The sequence below is a fragment of the Ranitomeya variabilis genome, chromosome 2 (genome assembly GCF_051348905.1).
Source record: "Ranitomeya variabilis isolate aRanVar5 chromosome 2, aRanVar5.hap1, whole genome shotgun sequence".
Classification (NCBI taxonomy): domain Eukaryota; kingdom Metazoa; phylum Chordata; class Amphibia; order Anura; family Dendrobatidae; genus Ranitomeya; species Ranitomeya variabilis.
In genome coordinates, this window is record NC_135233.1 from 344,502,887 (window position 1) to 344,523,023 (window position 20,137).

At 44.8% G+C, this 20,137-nt stretch overlaps 1 protein-coding gene across 1 annotated transcript in view; it reads right to left on the minus strand.

The window, feature by feature from the left end:
* Window positions 1–2,817: 2,817 nt before the first annotated feature.
* LOC143805782 (putative G-protein coupled receptor 34) overlaps window positions 2,818–20,137 on the minus strand; it is a 42,921-nt gene continuing 25,601 nt past the window's right edge. Inside the window, exon 2 of the mRNA XM_077285443.1 lies at window positions 2,818–6,829. Coding sequence (XP_077141558.1) covers window positions 5,765–6,826 — 1,062 coding nt within the window. The 5' untranslated portion in view covers window positions 6,827–6,829 and the 3' untranslated portion in view covers window positions 2,818–5,764. The remainder of the gene's footprint in view (window positions 6,830–20,137) is intronic.

The window sequence follows — 20,137 nt, forward strand, 5'->3', positions numbered from 1 at the left end:
CAAAGAAGGCTGCCGGTTCACAGCGGTAAGGTCCAGGCTGCGTTGGAGAGGTGAGTATATCAATATTGTTTATTTTAATTCTTTATTTTACACATTCATATGGATCCCAGGGCCTGAAGGAGAGTTTCCTCTCCTTCAGACCCTGGGAACCATCAGGGATACCTTCCAATACTTGAGTCCCATTGACTTGTATTGGTATCGGGTATCAGTATCGTCGAGATCCGATACTTAGCCGGTATTGGCTGATACTTTCCGATAACGATACTTTCAAGTATCGGACGGTATCGCTCAACACTACTCATTAATAATACTCTATTAAACTTCCTTCTGTAAAGTGTCACGTGCTGTAGTGTATATTATAATTTATATCTCTTACCCTGCCCGGGACTAAGCCAAACCACATGGAAGACGCTGCATATGCCGTTTCCGGTGTTCTATAATTCCCACTGCGCATGTCACGGTATAGCTCTGCCCTGTCTTGAGCTGTCAGCCAATTACAATACACGTGCGGCTCTCCTCTCCTTGCGCACACGCACTATTGTTTCATCGATGTCATGAATCCATCTTGGATGTGGCAAAGATTTCTTCTTATGTGCAACGTTTATATATGGGTACTTATAGTTTATCTTAGGCTGCATCCTCTTAAATATATATTTTTTAATACCATAAATCAGCTGTATATGTTTCTCAGATTCTAGATACTAATCGGCTAACACAGATATTTTTTCCACTCTGACAAACCGGACGGCACCTTACTCAGGCTGTCTCCAGTTGTCAATGGACCTCCATATTAATGTATAGCCCTCCCAGGCCACAACATCCCTATTGAAGGATCCATATAAGCGGATATATCTCTTGCCTAGTATCCAATTTTTTACTATAACGATTATTGCTGTAAGAATTTTTTCACTATAAAGATTTTTTCATACGCAGCAGTCTTTTTACCATGCACATATTTTATTCATTATTGTCACTGGCCAACAGTCCCACATTTGGCATAATAGATGGATTATAATGAAAAAATTATATAAAAAAATTATATAGAAAAATTATATAAAAAATTATATGCAAAAACTAAGGAAAAATCTTTAGTAAAAAATCTTTATAGTGAAAAAATTCTTGCCACGACCAATCAGCGACGGCCACAGTCCGGCGGCAATATGGCCGCTCTTTCCTCCCCGCAGTCAGTGCCCGCTCCATACTCCCCTCCAGTCATCCAGTCAGCCCTCACACAGGGTTAAAGCCAGCGTTACCGGAGCGCGGTGTAATGTACTCCGGTTACGCAGCTATTAACCCTGTGTGACCAAGTTTTTTCTATTGATGCTGCGTATGCTGCATCAATAGTAAAACGATCAAATGTTACAAATAATAATAATAATAAAAAAAAACGTTATTCTCACCCTCCGACGTCGCATCCTGTCTGCCGGCAGGTTCCGGTGCTAAGGATGCTATGGCAGAAGGTCCTGCCATGACGTCACGGTCATGTGACCGCGATGTCATCACAGGGCCTGCGCGAGAAGGACCTGCCATTACGTCACGGTCATGTGACCGCGACGTCATCACAGGTCCTGCGCGCCTGCGCAAGAAGGACCTGCCATGATGTCACGGTCATATGACCGCGACTTCATCACATGTCCTGCGCTGATAGTCATACCAACCCTGGGACCGGAAGCTGCCGCGTACACAGGAGCCAGGACTAAGGTGAGTATATGTTTATTTTTTATTTTATGTCACTGGCCAATATACTACATTACTGGGCAATATACTACATACTACGTGGCTGGGCAATATACTACGTGGCTGGGCAATATACTATGTTGCTGGGCAATATACTACGTGACTGGCCAATATACTACGTAGCTGGGCAATGTACTATGTTACTGGGCAATATACTACGTGGCTGGGCAATATACTACGTGGCTGGGCAATATACTACATGACTGGACAATATACTACGTGGCTGGGCAATATACTACGTGGCTGGGCAATATACTACGTGGCTGACCAATATACTACGTGGCTGGGCAACATATTATGTAACTGGGCAATATACTACGTGGCTGGGGAATATACTACGTGGCTGGGCAATATACTACGTGGCTGGGCAATATACTACGTGACTGGGCAATATACTACGTGGCTGGGCAATATACTACGTGGCTGGGCAATATACTACGTGGCTGGGCAATATACTACGTGGCTGGGCAATATACTACGTAGCTGGGCAATATACTACGTGGCTGGCCAATATACTACGTGACTGGGCAATATACTACGTAACTGGGCAATATACTACGTGGCTGGCCAATAGACTACGTCGCTGGGCAATAGACTATGTCACTGGGCAATATACTACATGGCTGTGCAATGTACTACGTGGACATGCATATTCTAGAATACCCGATGCGTTAGAATCGGGCCACCATCTAGTATATATATATATATATACATTTTACTTTTGTCTCCATTTTCTGAGAACATTTTCCATAACTTTTTTACTTTTTTGGCAATGGAACTGTGTGAGGGGCCTGCTTTTTGTATGCCAAGTTGATATTTTTATTGACACCATTTTTTCATTACATTTTTTTGGCATGGTCCCACCAACTAAAAAATGCAAATACACCTGTCCCATGTTGTTATTACCCTCCTCCCTTTAAACTCTCTCCCCTACTTCCTTTTTCTTACCCTCCCTTCTTTTCCCAATTATTATTAAACACTTTTACAATCAGTAATATATGATTAATGATATAAAAATGAAGCAAATGAAAATCGTTTGATAAAAAACGTAAATATGGATTTTTCTTTTGTTTTCAGGGTTCAGTGTTTTATTTTTTAATACTTTTATATTTTGATAGACCTGACTTTAGTGGACACAATGATTCCAATTACGTTTATTCTTATTATTTCTTTATTTTAAAACTGGAAAATGGGGGGTGATTTAAACTTTTATTTTTTTATGTTTTTAAAAACTTTTTTGTGTTTTTATATTTCATGGAGATTCTACTTAAATACGACTCATAGTTATGAATGGAGGATGAAAAATTGTCTTTTATAGCAAATTCCATCTGTACATGCAGCTATGGGACACGGTCATCACAGAAATGTAAAAAAAACTGCAAACATTTCTAAGTAAAAACATATTTAATAAATGAATCAAGATGAAAAACAAGATCAAAATGTAAAAACCCAAAGGAGAAAAAAAACATTTTACAAAATATATCGGTGGACTGTATAACAGTTCATCATTTAATGCTCTGACTCTGTTGGAGTCATATGAAAAGAAGCCTGTATTCATCTGAGACGGCTTCGATTAAATTCATTATCATGAAAATTCATTATAAACTACAAAGTCTAATAATTGTGCTACAGAAACAATCAATATACAGAAACCTCTCAATGATATGTAAAGAGCAATACTGCCATATTTCAATATATAGCTTATGGACAAGCTGATTCAGTTTTCTTTTGCTCTAATTGTGAAAATTTTGCCAAATTTTGCAGGGAACTCTTCTTCCTCAAGTCATCAGTCTTTAAAGGGAATCTGTCAACAATTTTTTTTTGCCCAATCTGAGATTAGCATGACATGCAGATAGAAGCTCTAATTTCAGTGATGTATCACTTACTTGGAGTAGTTTTGATAAAATCAATGTTTTATCTGCTGCAGTTTAGCTAGTCCTCCTCCGAGGAGCTTCAGATATGTAGTCCTCAATACTCAAGATTGGCAGCTTTATGCCTTTGCATATTTATGACAGAAAGCAGTCAATCAATGGTGCAAGTGGGGGTTAGAAAGACCTCATCAGTGAGACATCTAGCAAATAAATCAGTGATATTATCAAAACTACAGCAAGAAGCCCAATAAGTGACACATTGCTGGAATCAAGGTCTCTCTCCCTATTTTTTGCTGCCCTCAGACTAGGAAGCTTAAATTTAATGACGGATTTCCTTAAAATTAACAGATGGAGCCCCTGTTGAGTTTTTAATATTCAGATTTTGCTAATTGTGGATGTTGGGTAAATATCGCTTACTGTCCTCCAAATGGCAACTGTTTCTTTTTAAAGACATTTTCATACCGACGTATTTGGTGCCACCAGTTGTCGAAAGCCATAAAACACACTATTTTGGCACCACTGATCTCACTTTAGGATGAAGTAAGGTTGCTGATTGAACATAATCGATGGTTCCTTCATAGCATTCCGATATTTCTCCTTCACGTTAACTTGATGTTCTGGTGCTTGGTCTGTTTGTTGAGAGTCTGTGGTTTGCATATATTTGGGTTGGTTTCCCTACAGGTTAAGTGGGCAGCGAACTTTGCAGAGATCCAGGTCATAGTCGGGAGAAGTCGTTGTGAAGGTCCAGGACATATGGAGAACAGGAAAGTGAAGACATCCAATGTGAGTCTCCGCCGGTGAAGAGATGTTATGTATTTTTGAGGTACGGATCATTTGGTATTCGCTTTTGCCGGCTTCATCAAATCTTTCAAAATAAGTTTACCATGAATTGAATATTCCTTATTATACTCTGGACTCTCTCCAGACCCCAGAGCATAATAAATGGAAGATGTTAAAAAAACAAAAAAACTCATCACCTCACCGCTCACCTTTCCAGCTGCCCCGCTGTCAGACGTCTGGTTTTCTTCTTTCTGGCATTGTGCCATATCTCTGTCCTTATCACTTCCGTCCCAGCCACTGCGTGTTATAAAGTCAGGCAAACAATGTATGACACACCGTGACTCCCAAGGCATGATCGCGGCTGGAAAATCTGGCCTAAAATGAAAAGGTCACAAATACGGTGTGCAACGGTGGGAAGAAGAGGACCGGACAGTGGGCAGCGAGCAGTTGGATGGCAGGAGCGGTGAGTGGTGAGGTGAAAGTTAGGTTTTTTTTTTGTTATTTCTTTATCATTTGTCAGGTTTACCAAATGGTTTACCAAATGGCAGTTTGGAATTTTTATTATTTCAATCGCAAATCGAATTCAAATTCAAGTGTTCAAATTTACATGGAAGGGCTCATCTCTAGTATGTATCATGATATCATCACCGTAGGGTGGTAATATTGGTCTTGTGTATTGTAATTTTTATTTACTCACAGACGTATTGACTTGCTTATATCCAACTCAGTCATGCTGCAATTTTTTCTTCGCACAGAAAAATTGGACATGTCCATGGCTCCAGAGAATAAGATTGGTTATTGTGCAATCCAATGTTTTGGTTGAGTGCGATCCGATGTTTTGTTGGAATTCACTTGGCCCGAAAATATAATCATGTAAACAAGTCCTTACTTTTTACCAAATGTTTTCCAGTATATCAGTGTATCAGTGCTAAGACAGGCTGGCTGAATGGTATGACAGACTTTACTGGGCAGAGGATGTGGTTGCCGGTGTGATTTTTGTGCCTGTACCCAACCAAAGACCAACGGTCCGTCACCCACCAAAGCTTGGAGATATCAACTTTTATCTGGAAGTAGCACTTAGTATAAAAATATCAGAAGGTTTCCTCCTGGGTCAAAAAGGTCATGTATGTTGACGTCTCTTCTTCGAATGTAGGTGTTGATACAAGTTTGGACACTTTGAGGATACACGAGAGCATGTAACACATCTCCATATGGTGCAAAGACTCTTAAGGTCCTCTCAGTACACACACGAGAATCACAAGGGAGGTTGCATAAATCAGTTTTCCCTTCACTAACCCACGCAGGGTTTTTCCATGTGATCAGTGACTAACAGGTGCTACCATAGGCACTGCCTGTAAACATTGCAGCGTCCGGATTCACATTTCAGTTACAGATCTGTTGCCGTTTGACACTCTGTCCTGATTGTTCATCATGAGTTTGAGCTTTCCTTGAATGGTGCAAATGACAACTCTCTTGAAGCTGTCTGACAAGAAGAAATAGATCACAGGGTCCAGGCAGCTGTTGAGTGTAGATAAACAGAGCACTAACTCATTGGTGATATGCAAAGTCTGTTTCCAGGGCAGACCGGGGATGATATTAATCTGAGCCAAAACGTAGGGCACGCGAACTAAGTGATAAGGGACAAAACACACAATAAAGATGACTAGAACAATGAAGGACTTTTTCATCGCCCTGTTACTGTTCCTTTTCGTTTGGGGTTGGTTCTTCACCAAAGAGGCTCGGTGGAGTTTAGCGGAGATCTTTGCATAAAAATAGACAAAAAGGAAAAGAAGGACAAAGAAAGCCATGACAGCGGTCAGGTTGATGGCAGCCGACACATTCCCCTTCTGCTTGAAGTGGAAGCACTTTTGGCAAGGTTCATTTCCTTTGTTTTCAAATAAGAACGGGACAATGAATACCACATTGATCATCCACACCACATGAGTGGCCCAGGAGCTCCACTGAACGCTGTGGATCTTGTACTGTTGTAAAGGTCTGATTATTTTAAGATACCGATCCATACTTATGAGGCTCAGAAACATGATACTTGCATACATGTTCAAGTAGAAGAAGGCACCTACGACATGGCACAAGAGAAAAGGACCATTACTGTTCTGATACGCAATACGGAAAGGTAAGCAGAGCGCTAAGAGCAGATCGGCTATGGCGAGGTTCCGCATGTATATAGTCATAGAAGTACATCGTTGACAATTTGTCCCAAAAGCAATAAGAGCCAAAATATTGCTCAGGAGACTCAGTCCACATACAAATGAGTAAACTACAGGGAGCATCCAGGACAAGATTCCATCTTGGATATCACAGCCATTAAAAGGAGGCGATGAAGACACATTGAGATGACGAGAGAGAGGATCAGAAGTCTCCAGAGTCCATGTCTTAATGGTCACATCACTCAACGTTGAGTTCGTCAGAAGATCCATTATCTGTGAACGGAGAACAAAAAAGATCTTAGACGTGAAAAGTACTGTGTCTGTCAGGCTCATCAAATGTGTTATGACGGGACTTTCCATCCTAGTATGATTACCATTTCATCAAACTGAGTGCAACTTGATGGATTCTGACCCAATCGAATCACAGTTTAGATTTACACAAAAACAGCAGAGAAATCTCTGAGTATTATTTGGTGAAGAATAACCAAAAACCTAAAATTCCAAAATGTAATATTTTTCAAATGTCTCTAGCTGAGAGCAAAATATAATGAGCTTTCTCATGGATGCATTTTTTTAACAATGAGATGCAACCTTATAGAACTATCTTTTTTTTTTCCTTTTTGATAATGTTTAGATTAGGATGATTTAGACCTGCTCTTACTTACATCTATCTACCGATCTATCTAATATCTATTATTGCATGTATTTATCAGATATCTACGTAACTAAGATCTATATATCCGTCTATAATCAAAGGTAAAAAGACTACACTCATCTTCAAGTAAAAAAGCGACATTTTTATTAACTCAGTATTATAGCGACACTTCGGCTCCAAACACAATACCGAGCCTTCCTCAAACTGTTTACATGGTGTATTCAGTATATGAATATTGTATATATACAGTATGTACTGTATATATACAGTATACTGTACTGTGTAAAAAATGTGGCAGATGTGAAAAAATAGAAGTATTAATCGTTCACGGAATCAAAATGCAAAGTGAACAAACATAAGAGAAATCTAAATCAGATCAATATTTGGTGTGACCGCCCTGTGCTTCAAATCAGCATCAAAGCATCAATTCTCCTACACACACTTGAACGCAGTTTTTTATTTTTAAACAATAAATTTTTATTGAAAGTTTTCGGTTTACATATAAGAGATAATTAAGGTAATCAAAAAAATCAGAATAAGTCTTTACATACAATCTGAACAATAGTGCATGTGGTTAACTGACTTGCAATCATACAACCTAACCAAAGTAAGGGGAAGGGGGAGTAGGGGAGGGGAGCCCGAGTGAAGGGGTGTATAGCGTCTGAGGGGTATGGTAGGTTATTCTGAATCCGACTGGGTGTAGTTAGTTAGGTATAGTACCGGTGTGGCAAAAGGGGTATGGTTGGTGTATTCTGCCCAGGGGAGCCATATTTTCTCGAATTTGCCAACTTTGTCCATTAAAATAGCCGACAATTTCTCGTTGATCATGTACCAGGTGAGGCGTGTTTTGACCGCGGAAAAGTCTAAGTTTGTTTTTTTCCATGCCAAAGCAATGATTTGTTTTGCTGCCAAAAATATAAATGAGATAAGGGATCGGGTATGATTAGGGATATTGGGGATGCGTTTGTTGAGTAGCGCCTCCCATGGGTTTTTTTTAAGGTTGATGTTCGCTATGGAAAAAAACAAATGGTATATCCTAATCCAGAACCTTCTGACAATCGGGCAAAGCCACCATATGTGGAACATGTCTCCTGTAGAATTGCATCCCCTGAAGCAACTTGGGGAGTGGTTAGCCACAGCTTTAGCTACTCTAGCAGGGGTCAGATACCATCGGGTTAGCACTTTGTAGTTGGTTTCCAGCATGAGTGTATTTAACATTCCTCCAGTAGAAGAGGACCAAATTTGAGACCATTCCGAATCAGTCAGGGTAGATCCGATGTCCGACTCCCAACGAACGGTATATTTCAAACAATGCCTATGGGAAGGGGCATTAATGTATGAGTAAAGGAGAGAAATAATCCCAGAGGCATGTGGGTTTTGGCGACACTTTTGTTCAAATGGGGTCATGGAGTAAGGAGGGGTAGAATTTTTTAATAAGGAGTTGACAAAATTCTTTAATTGTAAGTAACGAAAGATTTCTCCGGGGGGGAAGTGGTATTTTTCTTTTAAGGCCGGGAATGGGATTATCCCGTCGATATTGAACAGTTGATGAACCTTAGTTATGCCGGCTTCGATCCATCTATAAAAACTTTTGATAGATCCCACGCCTGGGGGGAATAAGGTATTACCCCAAATGGGAGCTAGGGGTAAAAAGGGTGAGATCAGTTGTGAGGAATATTTTAGAGTGTCCCAGATTGTAAGAGAATGCTTTATAATGGGGTTCGAGATGTGTTTGCGTTGAGTTGGGAGGATCCATAGTACTGTGTCAAGCGTACTAGGTTGCATTTCGAATGCTTCCAGGGAAAGCCATAATGGGGGTTCGTTATAAGCATGGTATAAAGTCAGTTGGCCTAATTGTGCAGCGCGGTAATATTTCAAAAGGTTGGGGACTCCCAAACCCCCTTTCAGGTGGTGACGGTATAAAGTAGCCTTGTTAACCCTCGGGATGCCTCCCCTCCATACGAAGGTGTCTATAGATCTTTGGGCCATTTTAAGAAAGTGTGAGGGGATAGGAACAGGCAGAACGCGAAATAAATAGAGCAGTTTGGGGAGGATTGTCATTTTTAGCGCGCGTACACGGCCCAACCAAGAGAGATGCAGTTTCTCCCATGATTGGAGCAGGAGGCGAAGTTTCCTAAGCATAGGAGGATAATTAGCCGCATAAAGGGAGTCTAGGTTAGCTGTTAGTTTAATCCCCAAATAGTCCAGGTGGTCAGTGGCCCATTGGAACGGAAAGTTGTGTTGAAGAAATGATACAGTAGGTCGCGAAAGGGATATGTTCATAGCGTAGGATTTGCTGGTGTTTAAGTGGAGGCCTGATATAGTTTCGAAGCTTTCTAGAGTAAGTAGGAGGGCCGGCAAAGATGTCTTAGGGGACGACAAAAGTAATAGCATGTCATCAGCAAATAAAAGAAGTTTGTGAGAAACTGACGCCACTTCCACTCCCTGAATCTCAGAATTAAGGCGCATATGAATAGCTAAAGGTTCAAGCGCCAAAAGAAACAACAGGGGTGAAAGGGGACATCCCTGCCTGGTCCCCCTACCAATAGGGAAGTATGTGGAAGAAAAGCCATTGTAACGTACGTAGGCCGAAGGGGAGCTATAAAGGGCGTGAATCCAAGAAAGAAAGTGGTCGGGAAACTTCCATCTCCGCAGCACAGCAAACAAATATGGCCATGAGATAGAGTCAAAGGCTTTCTTGAAGTCTAATGACAGTAGCATACTTGGTATGTCACGGTGTTTGCAGAGGTGCAACAGATGGGAGACCCTCCGTACGTTGTCTGAAGCTTGTCTCCGAGGGACAAAACCCACTTGATCTTTGTAGATTAGGGTACCTAGGCCAGAGTTCAGTCTTTGGGATAGTATTTTGGCTAAAATTTTGAGATCTATATTGATAAGGGATATTGGTCTATAGTTAGACCAGAGTAGGTCTGTATTGGGTTTAGGTACCATAGATATTGCTGCAATTAGAGAAGCTGCACCTGGCTTATTACCTTCTCTTAGGGAGTTGAAATAATTAGTGAGATGGGGCATCAGAATTGGAGCATATTTCTTGTAATAGAGGGCCGTAAAACCATCGGGGCCAGATTTTTTGTTGGCTTTCAATTGTTGAATGGCTAGTTCAATTTCACTTGACGTTACGGGTTGGTTGAGGAGTTCAATCAAATCAGAGCCGAGAGCCGGAAGGGGAATAGAATCTAAAAATTTCTCTATTGTTTCTGAGTTCGAGGTAGTTGGGGCCCTGTACAGCTGTTTGAGTTTTTGTTGGAAGAAGTGGGAAATTTGTTGTGGGTTAGATGTGATACCCGTAGGTGTACGTATTCGAATAGGGGGCCTGGGTAAGGGTAGGCATTTTAAGCGTCGGGACTTGAACGCAGTTTTTGAAGGAACTCGGCAGTGACTTTGTTCCAAACATCTTGGAGAACTAACCACAGATCTTCTGTGGATGCCACTTGTGGAAATCCTTCTGTGTCCTCATGTAACCCCAGACAGACTGGATGATGTTGAGATCAGAGATCTGTGGGGGCCATATCATCACTTCCAGGACTCCTTGTTATTTGTACAGGATAGTCCTTAATGACAATGGCTGTATGTTTGGGGCTGTTGTCCTGCTGCAGAATAAATTTGGAGCCAATCAGATGCCTCCCGGATGGTATTACATGTTTGTGACGACACAGCATTTATTCTTAATTATGCCAGACATATTGTTCAAAGTGGGACAAGATACATAAGCCATTGTTCATATGAGCCTGCACATTGACAGTTGTGTATATTGACTTGTTGTTAATTTGTTGAAGGCCTGTTGATTACCCATTGTATCAGCCCCTACAATTTATTCTTCTAAATAACCTTGGAGGACAAACACGCAGGTTAATTGAACAATTGACATTTGTTAATATGTTATATGACTACTGATTACTTATTGTATCAGACCTGCAGCTAGTTGTTCTGCAAACATTGAAGGACCAAAATATAATAATAATCTTTATATATATAGCGCCAACATATTCCGCAGCGCTTTACAGTTTAACAGTTTCAAACACAACAGTCATAAGTAACAACGTTAACAATACAATAATTAAAGCAAAATAAGACGACCCTGCTCGTGAGAGCTTACAATCTACAATGAGGTTAGGGAGATACAAAGTACAGGTCTGTATTAACAATGATGTATTTACAATGATGCTCCAGCCATCTTCAGGGGGTGGGGGATAGATGGAGATAGTGAATGGACTACACACACACACAAACATAAAATGAGTTTGATTAGTGAACGTGATAGGCTGCTCTGAACAAATGTGTTCTGAGGGAACGCCTAAAACTATGTAAATTGTGGATGGTCCTAATATCTTGGGGTAGAGCATTCCAGAGGATTGACGCAGCACGGGAGAAGTCGGGAGTGGGAGGTACGGATTAGTGCAGAGGTTAGTCGAAAGTCATTTGCAGAGCGCAGTGGTGGGTTAGGCCGATAGACAGAAACGAGGGAGGAGATGTAAGGGGGTGCTGCACTGTGGAGAGCTTTGTGGGTGAGAACAAGTACTTTGAATTGGATTCTATAATGAATGGGCAGCCAGTGTAACGACTGGCAAAGAGCAGACACATCTGAATACCGATAAGTTAGATGGACGACCCTAGTTGCTGCATTAAGGATATACTGGAGTGGGAAAAGTCGAGTGAGGGGGAGGTCAATTAATAGAGCGTTACAGTAGTCCAGGCGGGAGTGGATCAAGGCGACAGTGAAGGTTTTTGTTGTTTCCATAGTGAGAGAAGGGCGGATTCTACAGATGTTCTTTAGGTGTAAGCGGCACGAGCGGGCAAGAGATTGTATATGGGATGTGAAGGAGAGATCGGAGTCAAAGATAACACCCAGACAGCGTGCCTGCTGCTGGGGTGTTATTATGGTGCCACCCACGGAGAGGGAAATGTCAGATTTAGGGAGGTTAGTAGATGGCGGGAGCAGAAGAAGTTCAGTTTTGGAGAGGTTGAGTTTATGTAGTTTAATTAACACTCAAACAATGAGAGATGACCTCCTCCCACCTCCCCCTAAATCTGATAACGGCCTGAAGGTCAGCTGTGGGTACAAAAGGGACCCCTCTCCTTCCACAGAGAGACTCTAGAGAACAGCAGCCAAGGCATCATGGCTCCAACCGGAGGAATACAGATCTGATTTACTGCCCTCACTGAACCTATGGAGACGTTTGAAGAACCCAGGTTATGACAATCAGGTCACCTGGCCATATACCTCAATGGACTGTCAGCTTCCTATGCTTGCAGCTGTCTTCTCTCTGTGGGTGCATGCCAAAAGTGAGGTGTCACCAGTGGCGTATCTAGGGGGGGGCAGCCGGGGCATGTGCCTAATGCGGCGGTCCGCAGTGTCTCCCCTGGCAGCTGCATTCTGCCGCCCCCGGAACTGGGAGTCAGCTGTTCTCTGTGCCGACTGTCAAGCTGACAGCCGGCACAGAGAAGCTGCAGCGTGCCAGCTCCCAGAGATCAATTGTACTCTCGTCTAACAGCTGCGAGTACAATTGAGGCTCTGACCGCTGGGTCACAGCGACGTCAGCAGCGTGATCAAGTCATGTGATCACGCTGCTGATGTCACTATCCGGCGCGCAGGAGAAAGAACAGACTCGGTGGTAAGTGCTCCTGTAGTTGTGGAGCTGAAGACACCGAAGATTCAGCGTGGGGTGGGTTTATGGGGAATATTTACTCAGTGTGTATGTGTGTGTGTGTTTATTTATTCAGTGTTTGGGGGGGAGATTTATTTAGTGTGTGTGTTGGGGAGTCAGGAGTTAATCAGTGTGTTGAGGGGTTAGGGATTTATTCTGTGTGTGTGTGGGGATTTATTCTGTGTGTGTGGGGCGATTTATTCTGTGTTTGTGGGGGGATTTATTCTGTGTGTGGGGGGATTTATTCTGTGTTTGTGGGGGGATTTATTCTGTGTTTGTGGGGGGGGTTATTCTGTGTGGGGGGGGGATTTATTCTGTGTGTGCGGGGGGATTTATTCTGTGTGTGGGGGGGGATTTATTCTGTGTGTGTGGGGGGATTTATTCTGTGTGTGGAGGGGGATTTATTCTGTGTGTGTGTGGGGGATTTATTCTGTGTGTGGGGGGATTTATTCTGTGTGTGTGGGGGGATTTATTCTCTGTGTGGGGGGGATTTATTCTGTGTGGGAGGGATTTATTATGTGTGGGGGGGATTTATTGTGTGTGGGATTTATTCTGTGTGTGTGGGGGGATTTATTCTGTGTGTGGGGGGGATTTATTCTGTGTGTGTGGGGGGGATTTATTCTGTGTGGGGGGGATTTATTCTGTGTGTGTGGGGGGGGATTTATTCTGTGTGTGGGGGATTGTGTGTGTGGGGGATTTATTCTGTGTGAGGGGATTTATTCTCTGTGTGGGGGGGATTTATTCTGTGTGTGTGTGTGTGTGGGATTTATTCTGTGTGTGTGTGGGATTTATTCTGTGTGTGTGGGGGATTTATTCTGTGTGAGGGGATTTATTCTCTGTGGGGGGATTTATTCTGTGTGTGGGGGGATTTATTCTGTGTGTGGGGGGGATTTATTCTGTGTGTGTGGGGGGATTTATTCTGTGTGTGGGGGGGATTTATTCTGTGTGGGGGGGATTTATTCTGTGTGAGGGGATTTATTCTGTGTGTGGGGGGATTTATTCTGTGTGTGTGGGGATTTATTCTGTGTGTGTGTGGGATTTATTCTGTGTGTGGGGGGGATTTATTTGTGTGTGTGGGATTTATTCTGTGTGTGTGGGATTTATTCTGTGTGGGGGGGTTTTATTCTGTGTGTGTGTGGGGGATTTATTCTGTGTGTGTGGGGGGATTTATTCTGTGTGTGTGGGGGGATTTATTCTGTGTGTGTGGGGGATTTATTCTGTGTGTGTGGGGGATTTATTCTGTGTGTGGGGGGGGATTTATTCTGTGTGTGTGGGGATTTATTCTCTGTGTGAGGGGGATTTATTCTGTGTGTGAGGGGGATTTATTCTGTGTGTGTGGGGGATTTATTCTGTGTGTGTGGGGGGGATTTATTCTGTGTGTGAGGGGGATTTATTCTGTGTGTGGGGGGGATTTATTCTGTGTGAGGGGGATTTATCCTGTGTGTGTGTGGGGGGATTTATTCAGTGTGTGGGGGGATTTATTCAGTGTGTGTGGGGATTTATTCAGTGTGTGTGGGGATTTATTCTGTGTGTGTGTGGGGATTTATTCTGTGTGTGTGGGGGGATTTATTCAGTGTGTGGGGGGATTTATTCTGTGTGGGGGGGGATTTAGTCAGTGTGTGTGGGGGGGATTTAGTCAGTGTGTGTGGGTGGGATTTATTAATTGTGTGTGGGGATTTATTCAGTGTTATTCAGTAATAAAAAAATTAATAAAAAGGGCGTATGTAATATTAAAATACATAAGAAAAATGTTATAGATGTAAATGTTTTATACAAGTGCTGCTTTAATTCCTTTGTGGATATCTATCTATTATCTATCCATCTATCTATTATCTATCTATCTAGACGGAGGAGTAAAGCTTGAGCTGCAGGTAGCCGCAAGGTACCACTCCAGGGCAATCCCCGGTACTGTAGCAGCTGACCCTACGGGTCACTCACGCAGACACGGACTCAAGCTCCGTTCAGACTACACCGGTTCTGGATCCTCAGGCAGAACGAACACTGACACGGAGTCACAGACAGGGTTGGATTTGGAGACTGATATAATAGTCCAGACATTCGGAGTACTGAGATAGGTGCATGTTCAGACACACTGGTCTTGGGAACTGGTTCAGGCACTGGACACACATGAACCAGGGGAACAGGTTCAGACACTGGCTACACATGGACCAGGGGAGCAGGTTCAGGATTTGGCTTCACGAAGACCAGGGGATTGGGTTCGGGGACTGGTCATCCACGGACCAGGGGTGCAGGTTCAGGCACTGGCTGCACAAGGACTGGGGTTTCAGGTTCAGGACCTAGCCACACAAGGACCAGTGGTTCGGGTTCAGGACCTAGCAACACAGGGACCTAACAACTCAGTAGTTCCACACTAACTCACTAATGAATCAACATTGCTTATGCACCACCCTATTGGGGAGGGTGCCTTTTATACAAGATGCCTCCCAGCTATTGGCTGGGGCATGTTTTAGCAAGTACAGGCACCGCCCCTTTAAGAATAGAGGAGCACAAGCCATTGGGAAGTGCACAGACACAGGGAGCATGCTGGAGACCACGCTGCACAGCCAGGGAGGAGTTGGCGTCCCTACATAGGGGGAGGAAGGAGAGCCATGCAGGGACGCCGGCATTAGAGCTATAAATAATGTGAAAATCTCATGACAGCTGATGATGTGTTTCCAGGAAAACAGAAGTGGTTGTGTACTATGTGCAACGAGTATCCATGAGAGAATAATATGAATTTTACTTGTAATTCAGACAAACGTGTACTGATGTAATGGGGGTTTCCACTTTACATCATATTCTGACTTTTCTGAAAAGAACAATGGGAAGGTGGTTGTAGTGGGCTGGAGCCTACAGAGTCAATACTTACGTCATCGAGGTCACGGTGTGCTTAGGCATGGAAAATATTTAAGTTACACATATAGTGTTGAGCATTCCGATACCGCAAGTATCGGGTATCGGCCGATACTTGCGGTATCGGAATTCCGATACCGGGATTCCGATACTTGCCGCGTATCGGATACCGGAATCGGAAGTTCCCAGATTCAAAATGCACAAATTCAGCCAATGAGAATGATTCCAAGTGTGGGCACATCCTGTTTAGCATGGAGGGCATGAAACTACTGGCATGGCTGTGATTGGCTGCTGAAATGATGTCATGATGCAGTTTAAAAGTCGCTGGCGCCATTTTGCGATCACTCTGCTGTGAATTCAGTTAGTGACAGGATGCTGTTTGCTGACTGAGGGACAGTTTAGAGATAGCGATTTGCTTCTTTGTGCTTTCCAAAGGCTAATTTAGCAACCGCTGTGTTCACCTACTATTCACCTTGCTTTTGCCTTGTAGCGCTGTTTTCACAGCGATCTGCAAGGTCTGTGTGTGTGTGTGTGTGAGTGCAGCCCACTCTCTAGTCTGAGTGCAGCCACATAGGCCATCCATAGCTGGTTGTATTCAGTTCAGGGAGGGTGGTTCATTGCCTCATACTGTTCTTTTTTTTCTTTTTTTTTTCCAAGTAGTGTAGTCTGCTGCTAATTTTTTCAAAAAATTCCTATTAGTGTCTTTCCACCCGTCTCCAGCTAATTTGTGGAAAAACACTACATAGGATAACGTAGAGGAGGGTTTTTGGGCCTTGCAGCGCCGTTTACGGCTGTCTGCACGGTCTCCGTGTGACTGCAGCTCGCCCTGTAGTCTGTGAGCAGCCATAGCCTGGTTGTCTCCAGCTCAGGGTTGTTCACTGCGTCATACCGCCAAATCAATTTTCATTTTGTTTTAAGTAGTGCAGGCTGCTGCACATTTTTTCAAAAAAATCCTATTAGTGTCTTTCCACCCGTCTCCAGCTAACTTGTGGAAAAACACTACATAGGATAACGTAGAGGAGGGTTTTTGGGCCTTGCAGCGCCGTTTACGTCTGTCTGCACGGTCTCCGTGTGACTGCAGCTCTATCTGTTGTCAGTTCAGCCCCAAAAAAATAAATAAATAATAAAGTTCACCAAACACACCAGTGACACCACTTTACATTTGTGTAGGCCACATTAGCTCATATTAAAGTCTAGTCCACACTTTAGAAAATTAGTGTTTCTTATACCTGTTAGGAGGAGTTGCTCAGGAATAAGCACACAAATCCGTTAGTACTTTTCTGCTTATCTTTATCAGTCAACCAAGATGAAGAAGGCAGTGAGTAAGGCACGTGGGCGTGGGCGCGGAGCAGGGAGGGGACGTGGGGATTCTGTGCCTGCTGCGGGCACCGGTGACTCATCAGCACCCACTTTCACCAGGCAACAGTCATTCATGCGCAGCTTTGTGTCAGAGCGCCGTACACCGCTGCTGCGTGAAGAACAAATTGAAGCCGTTGTCGGATGGATGGCAGCTAATGCATCAACTTCAATTAGTGCCACATCCTCTCAGACACAGAGCACTGGAGAACAGCCATCTGTCTCTTCACCACCTGCCAAATTGCCCAGGCAGGCAGAGAGCCCAGGACAGGAGCCGTCTCTACTTCTGTTCTCTGAATCTCTTGGCTTGGAAACAGGGGGCCAGCCAAGCAGCATTGGAGAAATGGAAGAAGAGGCAGGGTGCAGTGATGCCCAACAGCTTTTTCTCTCTTCCTCTGAAGAGGCGGGTGGGCCAGTGGCTCCGGTCACCACATCGCAGGCCGCATCAGCTGATGATGACACTCAGGTGCCACTTACTGGTGCGTGCTCTGCTGCTGAGACTACCCAGGAGGAGCAGTTGGGGACAGAGCGTAGTGTAGATGATGAGGTCCTTGACCCATCTTGGCGTGAGGGACAGGAAGGTGGTGGGAGCAGCTCTGAGGAAGAGATTCCCCGTACGGCCCAAAGAGGGAGGGGGAAGACTGCGGATCCTGCAGCCTCCGCTTTGGCACCCGTTAGGAGCATGTCTCTTCCAAAAGCCAAAAAGGGCGCTCCCAAGACTTGCAGTGCCTGGTCCTTTTTTGACACAGTTGCAGATGACATTTGCTATGTCAGATGCAAGGTGTGTCATCAAAAAGTCAAAAGAGGTCGAAATGTCAGCAACCTCAATACCTCCAACATGTGGAAACATGTGCGCAACAGGCACCCGGCGGAGTTAGAAAAACACACTGAAGAGCTAGGCCAACCAACAGCGGCAGCTACCACCCCTTCAGCTCGTGTTGCCTCTTCCTCCAGCTCACACGCAGCTGGTTCGGCTTCCTCCCAGGATCGCCGTGGAAGAACCTCTGGCCCTGTTGTCCAGAGACCCGCTGTAATTCCACCCGCAGCACCACTTTCCCAGTCATCCACACACTCCCAGCCCAGTCTACAGCCATCGGTAGTACAGGCATGGGAGAAAAGGCGGCCTTTCTCGTCAAACCACCCACGAGCACAGGCTCTGACTGCAGGCATTGCCAAACTTCTGTCACTGGAAATGCTGTCATTCAGGCTGGTGGAGACTGACAGCTTCCGTGACTTGATGTCATTGGCAGTCCCACAGTACAATGTGCCCAGCCGCTTTTACTTCAGCAGGCAAGCCGTCCCTGCCCTGCACAAGCATGTGGAGGGACACATAAAACACGCGCTACTGAACGCCGTCAGTAGCAAGGTCCACCTCACCACCGATGCGTGGACCAGTCAACATGGACAGGGGCGATACCTTTCCCTCACTGCCCATTGGGTTAATGTCGTTGAGCCGGGTACAGACCGTGCGAGTGGCGCAGGACGTGTCCTGCCCACTCCAAGGATTGCAGGAATCCATTCTGTACGCATTGACTCCTCCTCTTACACCAGTTCCTCAGAATCATCGCTGCAGGAGCCGTCACAGTCCACCTCCACATGGACCCGTGATGAACGTGTACCTGTTACGACCGACATGAGCACAGCCGTGGCCAAACGTCAACAGGCCGTCTTGAAATTAATTTTTTGGGGGAATCGTAGCCACACAGCGCAGGAGCTCTGGAATGCCATCAAGCAGGAGAGCGATGTGTGGTTTGTGCCAGCGAATCTCCAGCCAGGCATGGTAGTGTGTGATAATGGCCGAAATCTGGTGGCAGCTCTGGGCCTCGGCAACCTCACTCACATCCCATGTCTGGCACATGTGCTCAATTTGGTCGTGCAGAGCTTTTTGAGGGACTATCCGGATCTTGATGCACTGCTGCACAAGGTCCGCCTAGAGTGTGCTCACTTGCGGCGTTCCAGCACGGCAAAAGCGCGCATTGCGGCTCTGCAGCGCCGACACCGCCTGCCGGAACATCGCATCATATGTGACCTACCTACCAGGTGGAATTCCACGTTACATATGTTGGAGCGGTTGTGTGAGCAGCAGCAAGCTGTAATGGAGTACCAGCTGCTTCAGGCGCAAAGAAGTCGCAGTCAGCGCCGTACAGACTTCACAACCACAGAGTGGGCCACTATGAATGACGTCTGCCAGGTTTTGCGTCCCTTTGATTATTCCACGCGGATGGCGAGTGCAGATGATGCACTAGTCAGCATGACTGTCCCCCTTATCTGCCTGCTTGAAAAATCACTGCAAGCGCTAAGGGATGATGTTGTGGAAGAGGTGGAGGATGAGGATTCAGCATTTCCATCATCTTCTGGACAGTCAGCGCCATGTGGTTCCTCACAAACGCGTAGGCAGGGGACAGTTTGTGAGGAGGATGAGGAGGAGTCAATGGAGGAGGAAGACATCCGTCCAGAGGAGGGAGTTACACAATTGTCCAGTAGTCAGTGTGTACAGCGAGGGTGGGGTGATGACGAGCGGGCAGAGATCACGCCTCCAGCAGGGGACAGCGTTTCTTGGGCAGTTGGCAGTCTGCAGCACATGGTGGATTACATGCTGCAGTGCCTGAGAAACGACCGCCGCATCGCCCACATTCTCAACATGTCTGATTATTGGGTGTTCACCCTCCTCGATCCTCGCTAGCGGGACAACGTAGAAAGCCTCATCACACCGTTGAACCGGGAGCGAAAAATGCGGGAGTACCAAGACACACTGGTCAATTCCATCATCTTCTCCATTCCAACTGAGAGAAGTGCTGCTAGTGCATTCCAAAGCAGCTCAGTGCGTCCAGGCAGTGGTGGAGGCTCTGCACAAAGAGGGAGCAGAAGCAGTGCCTCTGCCCAAGGCAAGACCAGTATGGCCCAACTGTGGCACAGTTTTCTGTGCCCCCCACAAAAGTCTACACCATCACAGATGGCTCCAGTCAGCAGGAGGCAACGGTTCCGTCAGATGGTGACAGACTACATGTCTTGCCCTCTTGCTGTACTCCCAGACGGCTCTTCCCCTTTCAA